Source organism: Saimiri boliviensis, chromosome 15, assembly GCF_048565385.1.
Source record: "Saimiri boliviensis isolate mSaiBol1 chromosome 15, mSaiBol1.pri, whole genome shotgun sequence".
NCBI classification, from domain to species: domain Eukaryota; kingdom Metazoa; phylum Chordata; class Mammalia; order Primates; family Cebidae; genus Saimiri; species Saimiri boliviensis.
Genome location: NC_133463.1, coordinates 48,158,644 through 48,180,376, shown reverse-complemented (window position 1 = coordinate 48,180,376; position 21,733 = coordinate 48,158,644). Strand labels below are relative to the sequence as shown.

The following is a 21,733-nucleotide window of genomic DNA, read 5'->3' as shown; positions in this document are numbered from 1 at the left end:
ATTCCTTTAAGTTATTTAATTCCCATTAGAATTCTAAGAGGTAGACATTATTGAATGGCCATTTCATAGGTGAACAAATTGGATCTTAAACAAGTTAAATAAACTTGTCCCAAATCCAGTCCAGTCACTAAATACTGAAAGCAAAGGAGCTGAGAGCAAAGGAGTAGGTCATGCCTGGTGTGAGCTCTGATTGATATCTAATTTAGATATGATCACTGAAGTCGCTTGGGTACTTTAAATACACAAGCAGCAAACTTGATTTGAGAGCAAGTACATAGGAGAGAAAAGAAAAATGTTAAGTGTAAATGTTTTTCTTTTCCCAAGGAAGAACATTAGCAACTGATGGTTAGGTACTTCAGGCTAACAGAGAAACATACCATGTAGCTAAATCCCACCAAGTTTTCCTGAACCTTGAACCTGGAGGCTGCTGGGGAATAGAAACACTTGCATCAGAGGTAGAAAAACTTTTCTGGCAGTGCCAGAGGCAGAGACTGAATGGAGTCGCTGGGGCTGTCACAGCAACTTGGCCAGAAGGTCTGGTATCTACAGTGGGACAGAGCTCCTCAAGATATACTTTGGTGTGTAAGTCAGTCATAAATCTATTGTTTATAAATTTAACACTACCTGGCATTAGTGTTTTGACAAGTGTACTATATACAAGAAAAACAAAAAAAAGGAAATCACAAAGGAATAAACTGACAGTATTAGATGTGGTACATACTAAGATATGCCACCCAGCTCCTCCTGCAAGGATGGACATGGTGCCCAGCTACAGAGTGTTGTCAGTGGACTGCCTACAGCTGTTGGCTCTTGCACGATCCGCCATGCTTGAGATCACATCCTTCCCAAAACCGCCCACATCCAGTGACTTGACAAAGGCATAGGTCAAAAGGCCTACTTACTTTGGCCTAATCACAACATTGCGACAGATGACACTAGCTCAGAGGTCCCCTCTGGGTTTGCCAACTTTTTCTAGGTCTGCATTAGAGTACTCTCATTTCTTCTGCTTATTCCTGCTTCTTTGCTCTTACCCTTCACAGGCATGGATCTCTGAGAGTTATACATATAAATCTCTTGTACTTCAAACCCCTTTGAAGGTCTTCTGCAGAACCCCATCTGTGACATTAGGTTTATTCATTCAGCTAATAAAATGTTTCTATTGCTACATTAGAACTAAAAGGCTCTGGCTATCTAGTGATGACTGAAACAGTCACAGTCACTGAACTCATGGGGGTTATCACCTAGTAGAGGTGACAGATGTTAAATAACAATGAAAAATAATAAAAACCTTTATTTTACTGTCATTAGGGTTTGTGGAAAAAAAATAATACCCCCTAATATTGACAAATCTACCAGCTAGCATATATGTGAAGTACTGTTTTCATGTTAAGATTTTGACAACATGGATAACTACTTAGAAGTTACTCTTCTATCAAAATAACAATAAAATGGTTGATATAAAAAATTTTGTTGACTTTATTTAATCCTTTCAGATCTCTAATCTTATACCATCACCCAGTTACTTACCAATGTCCTATGAAACTAGATCGCTGGTAATATGAGGCTGCATGTGGACTTTTGAAATAAATAAGGCAAATGTAGACTCTTAACTAGTAGAGATCTACCTGCCAGCATCTACCCTTCTAAGAGCACCTGTTTCCTGTGGTAAACGGCCTCCTCCAGGACTCCTTTAGATTCATGTGGTATATGTGAGGAGTGTCACCTACATTTAAGTAACAACGAACAGTATTTTCCATCCCCTAGCTACAGTGGCTGGTTCAGGAATGTGCACATAATCCAAGGCAGACCAGTAACAGTGAGTTCCTAGACTTCTGCTGGAACTATAAGGCAAGAGTATCTCATGCCAGCGGGATCAGAAAGCTAGCAGAATGTAAGCCTTGAGCTTCTAACGGCCATCATTCTGTGTGAGAATGAAACCGACTCAGAGTAATATTGACAACAGCAGGGGAAAGCACTACTATCATACCCTACTTACTATGTGTCAGGCATTGTTTCAAGAACTTTATAAGCACTAAACATGTAATACTTACAATGTACAGATGTGAACAGATATGGAATATTGCCCTAGGTTATACACAAGTGAATGACACAAGTGGGATTTGAATTCTAGTGGGATCCATGTCCCTCATGCCATGTATACTCCTCATCATAAAAATGAGAGCCAAAGGAAAAAGCCTGTCTCAGAGAGAACCATCTTAGCACCTACCTCCACGCTGGGCCTGCAGTGTGTAGCTGGACTCATCACCTAATTAAGTCAATACATGACTTTTCTTTTTGCAAAATCAGTCTGAATTGGGTTTATAGTATGGCAACTGAAAGAGTCCTAGGAGGGTAAGGCTGCAGTTATCGATGATCGCACCACTGCACTCCAACTTGGGAGAATGGGTGAGGTCCTTTCTAAAAAAAAAAAAAAAAAAAAAGTTTTTTATATATTTTTATTTTATTTTTTAAAAATGAACTCAAACTCCTGGGCTCGGCCTCCCTAAGTAGTGCTGGGATTACAGGCATGAGCCATTGTGCTTGGCCCTAAAATATTTTTGAAGAATATTTATGCATATGATAATATGCTATTTTTCAAAAATAACAAAACTACATATTCATTATAACAATTTTGTAAATAAGAAATGTATGTGGAACAAAGCCACAAATATAGCAAAATATAGTGATCTCTCTCAAAAAATTGTGGGAAACTTGATTTTTTATTCTCTCCTGAATTGTTGATGTTTTCTACAATAATGTTTTAAAATTACAGGAGGCAAAAAGAAGTTAAACTCTTAAGATGTAAAATACTCTTAACTCACACTACAAAACCACTTGGGTATCTTATACCAAACTGAACCTAAATTAAATTTCCAGTGATTCAATCACAGAATGTAAACTCCATGAAGGTAACTTCCTTTTTCCTGCTTAATTTACTGCTGTACCTCCAATGGCTACATCAGTCTCTGGCACCTGAGTGCTTTTTCAATGAAAGGTGAAGAGAAAAATGAACTGGCAGTGTATTTCCACCATACTAGCAAGATGTTTATTACATAAGAACTGTTTTTTTTTTTTTTAAACATTATAGTTAAGACATGACATAATTCAATGGTCAAGCTAATAAATCTATACCATTTTAAGAGTCTGAATTTAGTTTTAAGTGAAAAAATGCAGAGAAAAGGAGTGAAGGATACAGAATTATCTTGATATGTACTGCTGTATTATTACCATGCTAAAGATCTCTTTTGTTTCATAAATCTACCGATATTTACTGAGAATGAAAGCTGTGAATGGAAGGCTAGATAAAGAGAACTGTAAAAAGGGTTGTATATACTAGTTGCCCCCAGTAGTTCCCAGGCCTCACTTCCAAGCTGCCTTAAGTAATTTTTACTTTCTGAATACAGGAAGCCAACTGTGGAGGAGTCACAGTTGAGGACTGACTCCTTAAAAACTGGCTTCAGAGAAAAGCATAATTACAACTGAGGCATCAGGTCTTAAGGTTTAAAACAACAGTCTTATGGTTGTCACATTATCATATTATGTCATCTCTAAAAATAAATGCACATGCATCCCAGAATCTCCAAAATCTTTATTTTTAAAGTCCAACCTCTTTTTAAGAAGTGGTAAAATGAAGAAGCATTGTTAGTAGTCACCTAACAAAAGCTGTCCATTATTCTTGACATTAAAAATTGAATGCAATGATTTAAAAAAACATAATACATTAACATTTATACAATATATTTAGAATCACATGGTTTCCAGTGATTAGAATTTAGTCATGCCTGGAAAGGAGCAGAAGACAGTGGCTATGCAGCACATTCCTTATGAAGGATACATAAATGGTATACTTAGGATGACTAATATTAAGAATTTAAACAGTGCATTTTTTTTCTCTCAGAGGAAGCAATTTTAGTTTCTAAAGAGCATTTACTTCTGACATCTCAATTCCCGATTTCAGTGGCTGCAGACTGTGTACTTCTGTGCCACATTTAGGACAAGTAAAGTACATGTCAAATAAGAAACTACTCTTAGCACAGAAGTAACAGAAGATATGCTCACATCCTATGGTGTGAGGCAAGGTGGGCCACTCTCCACACAGAGAACATTCTTTGCCATTGGTGGCTAATATATTGTCACTATTAGGTGCACCAGTAAGAGGGATATACCATGAAGATAGCTTGGCTTTCAACTTCTGGACATTGATAAGTGGTAAGAGAAAAATCAGAAATTCAGCAAAACCATGCCAGAGAAGTTCCCTATTCATGTATTCAAAGCCAACTTCACGTATGTTTTGAGGCATGCAACACACAGAATGAATGCCTAGGAGACGTTCTGTCAAAGTTGCAAACTTTCCCCTCTGAAGGAAAATCAAAAAATTAATCAGCCCACCTAATTTCAAAAGTCCAACCACAAAATTCACGCACTGCTTGACTTTCCCAAATGATGCTAAATGATGGTTTCGAAGCAAATCGTAGCATCGTTCTTCTAACCATCTCCCACCAATTGTACAAACAGCATACCAAATTTTTTGATTTTTACTAGGTGGCTGATATCTCAGGTTAGGGGAAAAGTCATTTTTGTACTGAATATTCAAAACTGACTGTCCCACTGTGGCATTTTTGGAGTAGATGGTGAATCTCCACAAGAAAAGCCATAAGCATGCTTTCACCTCTGGTTCAAAGCGAGCTAATAGCCCAGGTTTAAATCCATGAAAGCACTGAGTAAACTGGGACCACACAAGCTGCTCCAGGGCCTTGTTTAGTTCAAGTGCATCCAACTGGCTTATTCTTAGCACTCTGTTTGTACTCTTCGCATTCTCTTTTTTGGAAGTCATGTCTTCTCTGAAGGTCTCTAGGAAAAAATACAATTCAAGAACATCAGCAAAGAGTTAAAATCTTGTACGACCTCCTTAATTTATGCCTGGAAACTGTAATACACAAATTACACAGGACAGATAGGAGATGAGCCTTTCAGGAGTCTAAAATAGTACAGGGAATCATCACTTCTTACCTGAAACTTCTTTCTGTCTTGTCTCTCAGAGCCTTTCTTTTCTTCCCCTGCCTTTTTTTCTTCTTAATTTCTTTTTCTTTTTTTCTTGGCCCTCTTCATCAAAGAAATGATAACAAACAACAGAACAAAACAAAACCTATAACCTATTTCCACAAATATACTTCTAAGCAATACTCCTTGGTCAGATATTCTAGCAGGGAGTTATCCAAATCCTGAAGTTAACAGAAAGGAGGCTGAATAATATGACTAATGAAGAGATATAGAAATGTATTAAGTACAACTACCTAGAACATTGCAATAGATGGTTAAATCAAGACCTCAGTTTATTTTCCAGCACTTCTACTGATTTCAAAGGTATTATTTTTCAGTAAGCCATTTAATCTTTCTCAAATACATTTTATATGTGTAAAAGAAGTTATAGAAAAATAATGAATGATACATGTTTATTAATTCTATCACACCACTGCAGAAAATAAATAGTACTAGATCTTAGCACGAAGCAACAAGAATGCAGAAAAATCATTATTCAGGTACTAAAAATGTATACATCATGCAGTACTCTAAGAAAACTGTGATATAAAAATATATACCACAATAATTTCATAAATACATTAAGGAAACAAATTGGTGCTAAAGGGAAAAAATTTAACTAGATTACAAAAAGCTGATTAATGGTTACCTAGGTACAGCTTACTGATTCAATATACATACATTATTATAAGTACCTATTATGTGCAAGCTGATGTAATTTAAACACCCAGTCACTGCTATAGTCCAGTATACAGACCAGTTCAGATATTTTAAATATTATTAACTGGAAAATCCACCCATGACCAAAAAAAAAAAAAAAAAAATCAGGCTTAAATTTAGTTGCTTCTATGAGTTCAACTTTTTTAGATTCTACATATAAGTGAGATCATACTTATAAGTGAGATCATACTTATATGTAGAATCTAAAAAAGTTAAATTCACAGAGGCAGAGAGCAAAATGGTGGTTGGTAGGGGCCACAGGGGTGAGGGAAATGGGCAATGTTAGTCAAAGGGTACAAATTTTCAGTTATAAGATGACTATGTTCTGGGGAACTCATGTCCACAATAGCGTAGTTAATAATGCTCTATTATTTCTTTGAAATTTGCCAAGAGCAAATCTGAAGTGTCCTCATGACACACATACACACAGACGGTAAATAAATGTGGGTGGTGATTGATGTGGTAATAAACTTGATTGTGGCAGTCACTTCACAATATATACAGATATGAAATCACTACATTGCACACTTTGAATATATACCATTTTTATTGGTCAATTATACTTCAGTAAAGCTGGGGGAAAAGAAACACAAAAAAATTAAAATGGGTTATCACCACTCTGGGCTTGATTATCGTGTCCAGGCCTTTAAAAGGCCAATATGCTAACAAAAAGAACAGTTACAGAGGGAGGCATGGATCCTGCCAGAGCTCACTGCCATGGTCTGGTCATGTATTCTTTGACAAGTCATTTCCTCTGACCTTGACCTATGCCTTAGTTTCTTCACTTATAAAACAAAGGGCTAGAGACAAAATGACTTTCAAATTCCTTTCAAATTCTATTCTGTTATGATTTTTACTAAAAAGATGATACATGCAAATTATTAGAAGGTAAAAATAACTTGTCTTTCTTGAAATTGGGAGTATCTTTGACAACAGAAAATGTTTTCAAGAGAGAAGTTCTAAATTTACCCATGCATCCTAGAAGACTTAGTGGCAGAAGACTACATGTTTAACAAGTTCAAGTCCAGGAAACAAAAATGACCACTGAATAGGTTGTTTGGTCCTATTTTTCTCTCAACCCACATATGTAACAGGAATGCTTCTCACCATAAATGCCAACCATCTTCTGGAGAGATCTCACCTTTTTCCCGTTCCGGCAACTCCCTCAAGACTGGACAGCCTATAGCTATGGCAGTGGGAATTTCTGCTGCAAGTTCTTCTGTGAAATCCTTGCCTCATACTTGCCAGAAGCTACACACAAAAAATAATAAAGTTAGAGAGTAGCCTTTCCTCATTTTACAAATCAAGTCTATCACCAAGGACTGTTGATACTTGGTCTAAAATTTTTCCTAACTTATCTGTCATTCCCTATTCCTTGCAAGCCTTTTCCTGAATACTGGCTGCTCTCCTCTCTCGTGGATTCCATCAAATTGGTCTGTCTTACCTTCTGCCTCCTTCAGTGCCTTCCCCACTCTGCCACTGTTCTAAAACACAAACTTCCCCAAACCCACTCCCAGCCTGCTTTCCTTCCTTACGCGTCATATCCAGTCAAAAAGTACCCCCTTCTCTTGTTTACCAGTAGACGTCACCAACTGTTCCCTTTGTGTGGAACAGTCTGTTTCCATTCTTTAACTGAAAACTCATACTAAGTTTTTAAGTACTGGCTCAGACATAACTTTCTTCTGACTCTCCAAATTTGGGTTGCTGCCCATCTAGCTGTTCCCTTGGCACTCTATTCTTTCTCTTTCTTGGCCTCTATGTACTGTACATAAACTACTTTTAAATTGTTTCTTTCCTCCACTAGAGAATAAGCACTGTTGTAAAGTTTATTTGAGCCTTATCACGGTTGAATCATAACAACTATCACAGTTCCTGGTACACAGAAGGCACTCTACATGCACTAGATAAATGGATAAATGAAAAGGATCAAAGTCTGGGATGTGTGAAGGACAGAAAATATAAATTTCCATCCATTACCCTTTAAAATGATTTCAAATTACCATATCCAGAATAGTGATAATTAATAACTTCACTAATTTCAACATGTTTATTGTGCATCTGTTATATACCTATTAATGAGAGTTAGTGATATAATGATACAACAGACACTGTCTCAACCCTTGTGGAGCCTATAGTCTACTGTGGAACGAGAGAGAAAAGTAAGGGTGTGCTATGTAAAATGAACAGAGGACTACAATAAGGTGCGATCAGTGATATGCAAGGGAAAAGTAGGGCACTATGGTTACAACTATACACGAGAAGGTCAGAGAAGGCTTCCTATGAGAGACTACCTAAGCAGCCACCTGAAGGATTAGCACATCAGCCTGGTAAAGGAGGGTAAGAATGTTATTGCCAATGGTGGGAAGAGTAGGTACAAGACTAGATGTGTACAGATAAGGATGGAAAGAAAGCAGGAGACAGGTCCTACAAGCCCTAGAAGCCAAACTGAGGAGGCTTTATTTTATAAAGAGTGGTACGCAAACAAGTAGTAAGAGTTACATTTTCTGGCCACCCTAAGGAAGAATACATTAGAGGCTGAGAAAAAGACTGGAAACATGGAGACTAGTTAACAGGTTGTTAGAATGATCTAGTGAGAAACTAATAATGACCTAAAATAGAAAACTATCAATGGGGACAGAGAGAAAAGGGTATCTTTGAAAGCAGTAAGGTGGTAGAACTGACACTATCTAGAGAGAAACAAGCCAAGAAAAACTGACTTAAGTAACTGAATGATAGTGATCCAAGTCCCTGAAACAAGAAATACACGAGGCAATACAGGTTTGAACAGAAAGATAATAAATACATGCAATTTTAAAGATCTGGGGCTTCTATGAGACATCTAAGTGGAAAAGTTCAGTTGAGAGAGAAAATCTGGGTAGAATTTTAGAAGTCTGATGCCCCTCTGGTAAAACTAATCTATTTCAAATCTACTTGATCTACATAAGTGCTAAAATCAAGAAGGCAGTAATTTAAAACAAGATAGATCTTGTCTATTTGTAACACATTCAACTTTCTTTGTAACAACATAATCTTATTAGAGTTTTTAACTGCTAACAGATATATATTTATGATGAAGATACATATATATCTGGGCTTTTAATCCTTCTAAACTGGTCTTCAACATTACAGTTCTGTGGTCTCTGCTCCTCTAGTCTAATGATTTTCAAACTTGGGAGTTCATCAGAATCACGTAAGAAAACAGACATACCTCAGGCACACTGCAGGTTAGGTTACAGAGCACTGCGACAAAGCAAATATCATAATAAAGTAAGTTGCATCACTTTTTGTTTTTCCAATGCATATAAAACTTACATTTACACTATACTGCAGTCTATTAAGTGTGCAAAAGCATTGTGTCTTAAAAACAATGTATATATCTTGGCTTTTTTTTTTTTTTTTTTTTTGAGACAGAGTCTCATTCTGTTGCCAGGCTGGAGTGAAGTGGCCTGATCTTGGCTCACTGCAACCTCCACCTCCCTAGTTCAAGCAATTCTCTTGCCTCAGCCTCCTGAGAAGCTGGGACTACAGGCACATGCCACTACGCCCAGCTAATTTTTGTATTTTTAGTAGAGATGGTGTTTAACCATGTTGGCCAGGATGGTCTTGATCTCTTGATCTCATGATCCTCCTGCCTTGGCCTCCCAAAGTGCTGAGACTACAGGCACAAGCCACCGCGCCCGGCCAACAATGTAGATATCTTAATTAAAAATCACTTGATTGCTAAAAAATGCTAACAACCATCTGAGCCTTCAGTGAGTTAAAATCTTTTTGATAGTGGAGGGTCTTGTCTTGATACTGATGCCTGCTGACTGATCAAGGTGATGACTGCTTAAGACTGGGGTGGTTGTGGCAATATCTTAAGACAACAACAAAATTTGCCACGTGGATTGACTTTTCATTTCATGAAAGATTTCTCTGTAGCATGTGAAGCTTTCTCATAGCTTTTACCCATAGTAAAACTTCTTTCAAAACTGATTCAACAGTCTCAAACTCTGCCATTGCTTTATCAATTACGTTTATGGGGTATTCTAAATCCTTTGCTGTCTTTTCAACAATGTTTACAGCATTTCCTCAGGTATAGAATCCAACTCAAGAAACCAATTTCTTTGCTTATCCATAAGAAGCAACTCACTGGATGCAGTGGCTCATGCCTATAATTCCAGCCCTTTGAGAGGCCAAGGGAGGACTGCCAGGCAACATAGGGAGACACTATCTCTATAAAAAATAAAAATAGCCAGGTGTGCTAGCATGCACCTGTAGTCCTAGCCACTAAGAGGAGGCCGAGGCAGGAGGGTTGCTTGAGCCCAGGAGACTGAGAGGCTGCAGGGAGCTGACTGTGCTATTGTACACCAGCCTGAGTAACAGAGCAAGACCGTCATCTCAAAAAACAAGGTGGGGGAAGCAACTCTTTATCCATTCAAGTTCTATTATGCGATTGTAGCACAACAGTTGTATCTTCAGGCTCCACTCTAAATCTAGTTATCTTGCTATTTCCACCACTTCTGTAGTTATTTCCTCCACTCAAGTCTTGAAACCCTCAAAGCCATCAACAATGGTTAGAATCAACTTCTTACAAGCTACTGTTCATGTTGATATGTTGACCCTTTCTCATGAATCATGTTCTTAATGATACACAGAAAGGTGAATCCTTTCCAGAAGGTTTTCGATTTACTTTGCCCAGGTCCATGAGAGAAACTGCTATTGGCAGCTATAGCCTTATGAAATGTAGTTCTTAAAAAATAAGATGAAAAAGTCAAAATTACTCCTTGATCCATAGGCTGCAGAATGGATGCTGTGATAGCAGGTATGAGAACATTAATTTCCTTGTATATCTTCATCAGAGCTCTTGGGTGACTAAGGTGCACATACATGAGCAGTAGCATTTTGAAATATATTTTTTTAGCAGGTCTCCACTGTGTGCCTATTGAGTAAACCATGCTGTAAACAGATGTGCTGTCATCTAGGCTTTGTTTTTCTTTTTCATTTATAAAGCACAGGCAGAGTAGGTATAGTGTAATACTTAAGGGTTTTCAAATTTTTAGAATGGAAATAAGCATTGCCTTCAATTTAAAGTCACTAGCTACATTAGCCCCCAATAGGAAAGTCAGCCTGTCTTTTGTAGCCACATATTGGCTTATATCTCGCTATCAAAGTGATATGTGGTATTTTCTTCCAATATAAGGCTTTTGTGTACCTTGAAAATATATTGTCTAGTATAGCCACCTTCATAAATTATTTAGCTAGAGCTTCTAGATAAGTTGCTGCAGCTCCTATCTTAGCATTTGCTGCTTTATCTTGCATGTTTATATTATAAAAGTTGGTTATTGCCTTAAATCTCATGAACCAATCTCTGCTAGCTTCCACCTTTTCCTCTGCAGCTTCCTCACCTCTCTGTCATAAAGAACTTAAGAGAGTTAGGAACTTGCTCTGGATTAGGCTATGGCTTAAGGTAATTTTGTGGCTGGTTTGATCGTCTACCCAGACCACTAAAACTTTTTCCCTATCAGCAGTAAGGCTACTTTCTTTAATTCATATGTTCCCTGGAGTAGCACCTCCAATTCCCTTCAAGAACTTTTCCTTTGCATTCACAACTTGGCTGTTTGGTACAAGAGGTCTAGCTTTTGGCCTATCTTGGCTTCTGACATGGCTTCCTCACTAAGCTTTATCATTTCTAGATTTTGATTTGAAGTCAGAGATGTACAACCCTTCCTTTCACTTGAACACTTAGAGGCCACTGTAGGATTATTTTAATCAGTCTAATTTTAACATTGTGTCTCAGGGAATAGGTAAGTCGGCAGAACAGGCAGAACACAGAATATTTATTAAATTCACCATCTTATATGGATACAATTCTTGGTGCTCCAGAATATTTATTAAGTTCACCATCTTATATGGTATAGTTTGTGATCCCCAGAACAATTACAATAGTAATATCAAAGATCATTGATCACAGGACACCATTAAGAATATAATTAAAAAACTGAAATATTGCAAGAATTAGAATTGCTTAAATGTTACACATAGACACAAAGTTTAGTACATGCTGTTGAAAAAAAATTATGCAGACAGACTTGACTCAGGTTTGCTACAAACCTTTAATTTGTAAAAGCAGTATCTTCAAACCAGAAAGCACCGTAAAATATAAGGAGGTGTAAAGTAGGCTATACCAAGTAGGTTTGCGTAAGTATACTCTATGATGTTTGCACAATGATGAAATCATGAAACTACGCACTTCTCAGAATGTACCCCCTTGATAAGCAATGCATAACTGCATCTCCTCCTCAGGTTCCTTAGTGATATTTAGTGAGAAAATGGTCAAAGGGAGTGGTTTCTCAGAAGAATCATCTATTTCAAATCTTTTGTTTTTGGAGGAATCACACTTAAAAACATTCAGTAAAAATAATAATTTTTAATGACTGCCAGAAAAGGAGACCTAAAACAGTCTTAAACCAATACAATATTTAACAATACTTATTATCAAAAAATTCTTTCTTATCCCTTCTGTTATAGTTTAACATTTTTTTCTTCTTCTTCTCCCCAGGCCTGGCCTCAGTGTAGATTAGGAACAGCTGGGCTTGCTCTCCTCCCTACGTAAGACTCTTTAACAGACCAAAAGACTATTATTAAACTGTTCTTCAGCCTTTGCTCCTCCAGATGAATAATTTCTCTATTTTTTTTGTTTTAGGTTTTATTTTCCAACATTTTAGTCATTTTTGTGACTTCTTTTAATTGTAAACATAGAACAGACACTGTCTATTACACATCATAGTTCATTAAAGTGGAATACTTCTCCCATGCTCTACATTCTTCTTTAGGCATCTGCGATACAGTGGAAAAAGCAGATTTAAAATCAAACAGGCCTGAGCTCAAGTTCTAGTTCTGTCACTTACTTGCTATGTGATCTTAAAAAAATTCATTAGCCTCAGATTCTTCTCCTAAAAGTTGGAAATAACGCTACCTCACAAAGTTGTTGAGATTAAACCAGATAATGTTATGAACGTGGTTTGGAAGCCACAAAGCAGTATTATTTATTACATTATTGTTGCTTTGGCTAGGGATGGCCATGAAAAATAAAAGGCCCCAAACTAATTTTGGCAAATGTCATTTCAAAAGACTGAAACCTTCACTATTACTCATAGTAATGCCTCAATCAACCTGTATCAATTTTTTTTTTTCCAGGAAATACTGACGACATCAACAGAAATTGTGGCAGTTAAACCACAAACATGTTGTCACCCTTATGTGTACATGTGGGAGGGGCCAGGCAGGAGTTACCCCCTTAACTTGCACCTAGTCTGAAAGGATATGACACAGTGGGGATTGAGAAAAGAGATGGGCTCCCACATGACCTGCTCCCATGATTATTTAGCCCCTATCAACATAGTTGTGCCTGTTATCTTGATGTAAAGAAACCTTTTGAGTGCACACTTTTAAAATTTGACCCTAGGGTGCTTTGCTGCACAGAACATGGTGCAGGCAGTCAAAGACAAGCACCCAAACTTGTGTTCATCCCCAGCATATTACATTCAGTTCTTCCTCATCTGTACTCCCACCCCACCCCTTCCTTTCTGGCAGGTACAGCCACTCTAGAATACTGTCTTTAGAGAAGGGCAGCCAAGGAGTAGAGGAAAATGATGAAATCAAAATAACCAGAAGTTCAATTAGCCCAATTATGGAATCTTCTTCCCTCTACAGCAGTACAATAAGATTTGTTATAATAGGTATGAAGCAGAAATGCCATAAATGACTTTAAATCACATAAAATTATTCCCAATATAGTGTAAGCAGTTTGTGTTTTAGTGAATTCTAATTCTCTGACAAATGGTTACTCAATGTAACCAATATAGACTGAACACCTACCAAATAAAAGGTATTCTCCTAGGTACCAGAGATTCAATCTAAATATTTAACTGTCAGCTAACTTCCTTTTATTCAAGTATTTTTAAAAACAAATAGGATGTTACTGTAATCAGGACTGGTCATTGATCTCTGAAATGGAGAATGAATCCTAAAACATAAAAAAATTATAAAGGATCACAAAACTTCCCAGGTAGAAAAGAGGAAAATGGTATGTGAGGCAAGGGAACAGGTTGTGTGAAAGCCTAGAAATGTGCAAGCTCCTGGCCATAGCCTAGCTGGGACATACAGAGATGGGTTGCAGTATGAGCTGCATCCTTGGTTATTTAACCCACGTCAAAGTGGCAGCATCCGTTATCTGGAAGCAAACAGACAAGTCACCTGCTATGGCCAGAGCAGGGTGGCAGGAGAGACTGGCTGAAGTGTCAACCTAGCCACACTGGACAAAGAACCTGTGTAAGGAAATTGTATTGATTCTGTAGGCATGAATAATCATTGAAGAGAAGAGACATAATGGGATATAAATTTCAAAAGATTAATCTAATAGCAGAGTTTAATAAAACTGAAGAAAAGAAAAGCTGCCATTCTGGGAGACCAGATTTATAGGATTCCTGCAACAATTCAGGGGCCTATGATGCTAACAACTTACTGGAAAAGTCAAAGTAATTTAACTTACTTAAGAACCATGGAAATCAAGAGGAAAATTATAGTATCCTTTCACATTTTTGGGTCAAAAATTCCCAATGCTTTGAGTAAACTAGTACTTTCCTGACTTCTGTTACATGGATTGCCAATACCCATGCCCAACCATTGGGAAGTCTATTTTGACTTTACTTTCAAGAATTTTAGTAAACTGTAACAATTTCTATATGATTGGTTATTTTAGAACAGTATTCAGTTTTACAAACTGGAATATTTTTAAAAAATTACAAGCTAAGTCCTTTTATTAAAAAGTTGGAATTGCTCTGAATTGAAATAACCAGTATTAAATTTAATAAACTGATTTTTCCAAAATGCCAAAACAAGCAATACTTTTTCCTATTCTTCCTTTTCATACACAATCCTAACCAGCCACCCAATCCTTCAACTCTCAAGCTATACTATCGTTAAGATTCCAAAATGCTAACCCAGGGGAGGGAAGAGCTACATTTATTGGCTATGCAAAGAGATATATAAAAATATGTAAATAAATTATAATAGGCAGTAAACAATCTTAGTGTTCGGTGAAGTATTCTACTGTGTTAAGGATATGTGAAAAAGATGCTTAAGGCAAAATCAAGACCAGATAAAAAGTACAGCATCTACCAGGGTTAGTGTGATTAACTTGTCACATAAATATGTTTAAGACAAAATGATCTAGTACTAAAAACTACTAAAAGGACTCCTGCTGACATTTTATCACTAAACATGTCACACTGCTTTTCTTTCACAGAAAAAAACAACTAAAAATTCATTTACTAAGAGCAGCAATATATAACCTTATCCCTTAAATAACTATGCTTTCCTTCTGTTTTTCATAACCCACAATAAAAACTTTGCAATCTATATCATATTCCAAAACCTACACAAATGACTGTATCTCATTGAGGAAGAAGAAATTTTTCAGGATGTATTTTATAGTTTTATTGAGTATAGTACAAATCATGAATGAATATATTTTCTTTAAAAACATGTTATTGACAGAAATCTATCAATAATAATGTGGGTATTGTCAAGGGCCTGTCAATATTAATGTAATTATGATTAAAGGGATAACATGGATTTTAGCTATAATACCAAGTAACATCTCCTACATCGCTGCTATCAATATACACATTATTATTGACCTGTTCCAAGACTCTCAGTATTAGATGTATTACCATTAGGCATATTTGTCAATGCATACTGCCTATAAAAATTCTGCATTTAAATTTACAGTCCTGTAAACTATGTCAGCAGAAACATGATTCTCAAGTAATCTCTATGGTGTCATACCCACTCATGCACCCCCTGCTAGGCTCTTCTTTTCCATATCCACAACAATGAACTAAGTTTTAGAATGAAAATGTTACTGCTACACTATCTTAAATGTTCTAGCAATCAAAGTGGATGAGCTCATGTTCATTGTTTTCTCTTTTTCAAAATGTTAAACTAGCATTTCATATTATGAGGTTATATGAATAAAATTCTATGACTAGACATCTTAAATTTTGAACCTATAGCTTACTATTTTATTTCCTTTGTGTAGTCAGATTTACTGTCCATTGTATTGGAATCAATACTAATAAATGGGACATGCATCAAAGAGGGATTTAACAGGACACCGATTCCCAGAACACATTTCAAACATGGGCAAAAGAAAAAAGGATATGGCTGAAACCCATTAGAACACTGTGACCTCTGGCACTGTGAACAGGCCTAACAACTATAAGTTCAAATCCCATTTCTGATACAGACTTGCTAAGCCTTGTCACTACTTTCTTGTTCCTCTATTTCATCACACATAAACTAAGTTTTAATAGTTTATACACATCTGATGTTATAAATCACAGTTGTGCTCATTTGGGTATGGCAAAAATATGTGAAATTTTAAAAATGTATTATATCCAATAGACCTCTAAATTACTTTTAACTTCAATGAAGACTGCCTCATCAAAATCTAAATAGAATTTTTCTTTTTGAAGTGGTAGTGGGTATATGACAACACATTTCTAAAATGTATCTGAAAGACAAACTTCAAAGTCACACATATTTCTCAAAAATATGGATAATGGTAAGTAACTTGCCCTAGAAGAGGGAAAAAAACTTTTTTTTTCCCCCATTTGGAGAGAAGAGGGAACTCAATAGAACGCAAGACTATAGTTAGCCTTATACAATCAACTGAGTGAGTGCTTTACTTATCCCACCTACAATATATTTATTCGAGTATCTAAAACTAGCATAAAATACTTTTTTAAAACCTTAGAAAAGAATTTCCAATATTTGGGCCTGCCTTTATATTTTTAAGATAATAGCATGGCACTTACATTTTTTTTCTTTCAGAAACCTGATACTTCTGAGTCTAAGAGAATGCTTATTGTGAAAATAAAAAACAGATGTTGGAGCGAATAATGGAGAAAGCAGAGTTAAACTGCCTCTGATTAGCTCTGTATTCTAGCCCAAGTTCACTAACAGATTGTGTGACTCTAGAAAAGTCATTTTACTACACTATACTCTTCATTGGTTTAAAAAAAAAAAAAAAAAAGCAACTGTAAGAAGTTTACCTACCTATCTAGAATCTTTATAGAAACTGTTTTAGGAAATCTTGGAAAGGAAAGGAGAAAAAAAGAATAAAAGAACAGATATTTCCAACTGCAAAAGAATAATATAGAACATAAGGAAAGTAGAGAAATCAGAGCAGGACAAGGGAGACAGAGACAGTATTCATGGAGAGTTAGAGTGAAACACTAAGGAAGATAATCCCAAGGAACTTGTTAATTTTCAACCAAAGAAAACACAGATCACTTACCAGTTACTGAATGGTAACAAGTGACTCCTATAGCTAATTACCAGATACAAATTTAAATATTAAATCATTTAATCTTTACAATACTAATAAAGAGGTTCTGTTATTTCTGTTCTAAAACAAGAAAATTGAGGCACGGAGATTAGCTAACTTGGGTAAAATCCCAGGACCAGAAGTGGCAGAACCAGCTCTACAACAGTTTCCTATACTGACAACGTGGTGATGGGCCTAAAAGTTAAACATGAACACTTTAGGATGCTACCACAGGTCACACAGATGCGACTATCTTAAAGAGGTCAAGTATTAAGAGTATAGGCATAAACTATGGGAAAAATACTAGTGCAAGGATGAGCAAGCAAGACACACATGAAATGTATGAGCAGCTAGATCTTTAAATATTCTATAAATTTTAAAATGGGCTTTAGAATCTAATTTCTTAAGAATTCTAAATGACTTGAAAATCATTGAAACACACATTTAATTGAACATTTTATGGTATAAGAGAATGCAGAAATATCCTAAAGGAACAAAGAGCCATTATAAATGGAATAGGAGGAACTACCATGTGATATATATTATGTGCAAGGCACTATAAATTTTATTTACATTCTTTATCTCATTTAATCCTCACAACACAGTAAATACAGTATTATCACCTCCATTTTAAAAAGACAAAAATTAAGGCTTGAGGAGATTAACAACCCATCTAAAGTCAAGCTAGCAATTAGTAAATTTATAGTAAACACTAGGAAAACTGTAGAATACACAAAATACACTTAATAGAATGGATATTTGCTAAGCTTGGATCAAATTTAATCCCACAGAACTCAAAGGAAATCTTTTTCCCCCTCAAGATCATTCAAAAGACCAGACTGCCAGTGAAGCTGTCATGACTACAGATGGGGAAAGAAATTAAAGGAATGTGGTACAGTTGTCCTTATTGCTTTGGATATATCTTATCTATATTCCCTCTTGCTGCCTCTATACATGTGGTCAAAGGACCATTCAAAGGGACTGTCAAATCTGAACAAAGGGAATATATGAGTGAAAAACCCAAGGTGTGAACATTACAACTATTATGAAAACATACATGCAAGTGTTAGCAATGCCAACTCATTCATCTAACACTAAAAGACAGTGGGCTGAGGTGGGCGGACTGTCTGAGGTCAGGAGTCCAAGACCAGCCTGGCCAACATGGTGAAACCCTAACTCTACTAGAAATAGAAAAATTAGCTGGGTGTGGTGGCAGGTACCTGTAATCCCAGCTACTTGGGAGGCTGAAGCAGGAGAATTGCTTGAATTTGGGAGGCGGAAGCTGCAGTGAGCTGAGACTGTGGTACTGCACTCTAGCCTGGGCAACAGAGGGAGACTAAGTCTCAAAAAAAACAAAAAAGAAAGACAGTAGTCAGGCATAATCAAAATATACTCTGAAGTTCTTGGTTTTTGTTTTATTAGTAAGAAGAAAGCAAATATAATTTGTATGGAATTTTATCTCATCTTACTGACAGGCAGTAAGAAGGGAGATCGCTAATAAAAAGGAAATATATTAAATAGAGTAAGAAGCAACATAGAATAGGATATTTTTATTGTATAGATGGGAATATGTTAGGGAGAAGATAAATATCACACACAGGGAAGGGCAGAGGAAGCTAGACATCCCTTCCTTGCCTCCACTTCCATGTAAAGAAACCACAGGGCGAGGTTTAAAAGAGGAGGATTATCGACATAGGGCAAATGGGACAGTTTAGGGCTTTTCTCCTGAGGTTTCTTATACATTCCAAAGGAATGGAAAAGGAACACCAAGTATTTATAGACTGCTATCACTTCACAGAAAAGAGAGACAGAGAACATCCAATTTGCTTCTAGGTTGTCCAACTCAGATCATCAAAAGAGTAAAAAATGAGGTAATTTAAGAGAGAACTTCTGGCAAGATATAAAGATTGTACTTATTCACACATTTTCCTTGTGCTATAGGAATCCGAACACGTGGATGGTGTGCAAGAGGGAAAGAAACTTTACAATTGCTTGATGTTGCGAGAAAAACATGGAGTCAGGACCAAGAACTTCACTACTGATGTGATGATGAGCAAGCCTGCTAATATTTTTAATGTTCAGTTACCAAACATGTAAAATGAAAAATACTTATCCTCCTTAGGGCAAAAATCATTAGGTGCAACAAATATAAGCAAAGCTTTTATGGCTAAAAGAAGAAGGTATAATAAAGAGAAAATAATAAATTCTGATTCTGATCATAAAAAAAGTCAAATTTCAAATTTGTTTTTATAAAATAAATTGAAACAGAATATGAACATATTTGTAGCTTTTAGAGATAAATTAGCTGAGAATATATTATTTTTAAAAACTGTAATAAACAAATGCACACTGAATACAAATCAGTAACTATCCTTAAAAAACAAAATTTTAATGCTAGAAGAAAATGCAGATCATCTCGTTTAAGATATAAATGTAAAATTCTTAACAAAAACCCTGTTATTCAAGAGAACACATAAACAGCTGCTCTTTTTAATAAACCTGAGGGTGGGCTTGCTTTGTCTCTCCTTGCATGGCCCCAGAAAATTTCTACAGGAGTTCTCCTATGGAACAGTTTTAAAACCACAGACTGAGTAATACCACTAATTTCTAAAAAATGAGGAGAATATGGTGAAGAGGTAAAGTTCTTCAAAGGCAACCAGAGTCAGGACTAGAACCCAACTCTCTTTATTTTTTAAGAAGAAAATATGAAGTTTTTTTTTTTTTTTTTTTGACTTTGTAAATACTTCTTTCAAATCTCCTCTGGCTCAAGATCACTCAACTGTAATCTTTCTGTAAACAAGTAACTGATAATATAGGTGAGATCAAATAAGTTAAAAACAAGTCAGTCACCCTAAGTTCATTCTGTTCAGAATTAAGTAAAGGTAACATTTGTAGGGGAAGGTGTTCAGACTACAAGCTGCGGTGCTGAGAGAGCCCCAGTATCCTTGTAATTGCCTGAAAACTTCAAGATAAAAAGTATTTCCATGGGGCATCATGGAATTTTAACAGGATGTGTTAGACTTGAACGTTCAACAGCTTGCTCATTTTGTCAAAAGCCCTTTCACTGAATGTGGGAAATCTGTAAAACGGAACCTCAATAAATAAATAACGATTTTTAATTTAAGAACCCAGAAAAAAATGTTAATGATTCTCATTCAGATTTCTTATCAAAAGTCAGTGTGAAATATAACTAATTTATCGCAAGCAATTTTATCAGAAACTGTTCATTATTTTTTCCCTCATTAAAAAAAAACCAAACTGCCTTTACGTGCGCTTTCAACAATGTTAGAAACATAAGCATATTCAAATTTTTGTACCACATATAACACTTTCCATGAACCTTCAGATATTAAGTAATGCTTGGATCCTGAATTCTTTGTAAAGCCGTTTTTAAGAAGTAAATATCTTCACGACCGCCAAGTGGGAGAAAAATATTTCAAAGTTCGTCTCTTAAGTCACTACGTGGAATGCAAAGGAACTCAACTGCAGCTATGTGTTTATTTTTAATGGCACGATCCTAAAAACATCTTCAGGAGTTTAGGTTTGCTTCACTGCCTTTTCCTAAATTCAGAGGCTTTGATTTACCTTTTCCAAGAAGACAGGAAGCCAATAAACAGGGAAAAAAAGCAAAGGGCGACAATTACGAGGTCATGAAACCCCACGACCGCCCAGCTGAAAACAAGACCTCGGGTTTGCACTGCGGCTCTCCAGGGCAGACACTGACCTTAAGAGTCTGCGAAACGCCCACGCTCCACGTAACTTTCTCTGAAACATTTCTCTGGAAAGCTGGCCTTTTCCTAGCCGAATCCGGATTAACAGGGCTTCCGGAACTCGCGGGCTTCCGGAGCGACACAGGAGCCGGAAGTGGCTGAAAAAAAAACACAAAAAGTTACACCAACTAGAACTGCGCTTCAGCGCTGCGGAAGGCCGGAGACGGCCAAACAATCCCGAACGCAGACGAACCGAGGAGCCGAAGGGCCGAGGAGCCGAGGCGGACACCCGCGCGCGATGATTGGTCGGTTGCCAGGAGGAACTCTGTCTCTGATTGGCAGGAGAGTCACGAACCGGTCAGGCCCGGGTCAGGGGCCGCAAGTGAAGAGGCTGCAAGTGTCAAGGGGCCTAGGGGAAGCCGGGGCTTGTGAGGGCTGGGTTTTTTCGGGCTGCGGCCGCCGCCACCACCCTCCGACAAGCGCCGCCGGGTGGTGGCCAGGAGCCTCCGCACTTCTGGGGTGCCTTATTCGCTGTAGGAGGAGGACCGGCCGAGGGATGGCCTGCTTGGGAGAGAGCCCTCGACAGGTGGCCGCGTCGGGCCTGCGGCAGTTGCGCGGCTCTCGGAGACCTGCCGGTCCTCAGGGCCCGTGTGCACAGGAAGGGCAGCCTGTTGATCTCTGCGGGCTCAGGAAGGCAGGTGGCTCGCCCGTCAGTTATCTGCCCGGCCAAGCGCTCCCTGGAGACCCCGTAGAGCAGACCGGACGCGCGCTCGCCTTCCGGGCAGCCCGCGCCTGGCCTCAGGTTTCCCGCCCCCAGAGGCCGTCAGATCCCCCCAGTCACACTTAGGAACGCGAGCAGCCGGGTCTCCGACCCCTGGGGAGTGGAGGC

General features: G+C 37.4%; 1 protein-coding gene across 4 annotated transcripts; it reads right to left on the bottom strand.

Moving 5' to 3' along the window:
* Window positions 1-3,571: 3,571 nt before the first annotated feature.
* On the bottom strand, window positions 3,572-21,188 carry PEX2 (peroxisomal biogenesis factor 2). Of its 4 annotated transcripts, none has more exons than XM_010351445.3 (4): window positions 21,098-21,188; window positions 20,859-21,002; window positions 6,902-7,011; window positions 3,572-4,851 (listed from the first exon to the last, which is right to left on the bottom strand). In XM_010351445.3, the coding sequence occupies exon 4, from the start codon at window positions 4,832-4,834 to the stop codon at window positions 3,917-3,919; it is 918 nt and encodes a 305-aa protein (XP_010349747.1). In that variant the 5' UTR covers window positions 4,835-4,851; window positions 6,902-7,011; window positions 20,859-21,002; window positions 21,098-21,188; the 3' UTR covers window positions 3,572-3,916. The 4 variants fall into 4 exon arrangements, with proteins under 4 accessions (XP_010349747.1, XP_074243073.1, XP_074243071.1 ...); XM_074386972.1 differs by lacking the exon at window positions 21,098-21,188 and adding an exon at window positions 5,011-5,103 and having other exon boundaries at window positions 6,868-7,011; window positions 20,859-20,988; XM_074386970.1 differs by lacking the exon at window positions 21,098-21,188 and adding an exon at window positions 5,011-5,101 and having other exon boundaries at window positions 20,859-20,988.
* Between the last annotated feature and the right edge of the window lie 545 nt (window positions 21,189-21,733).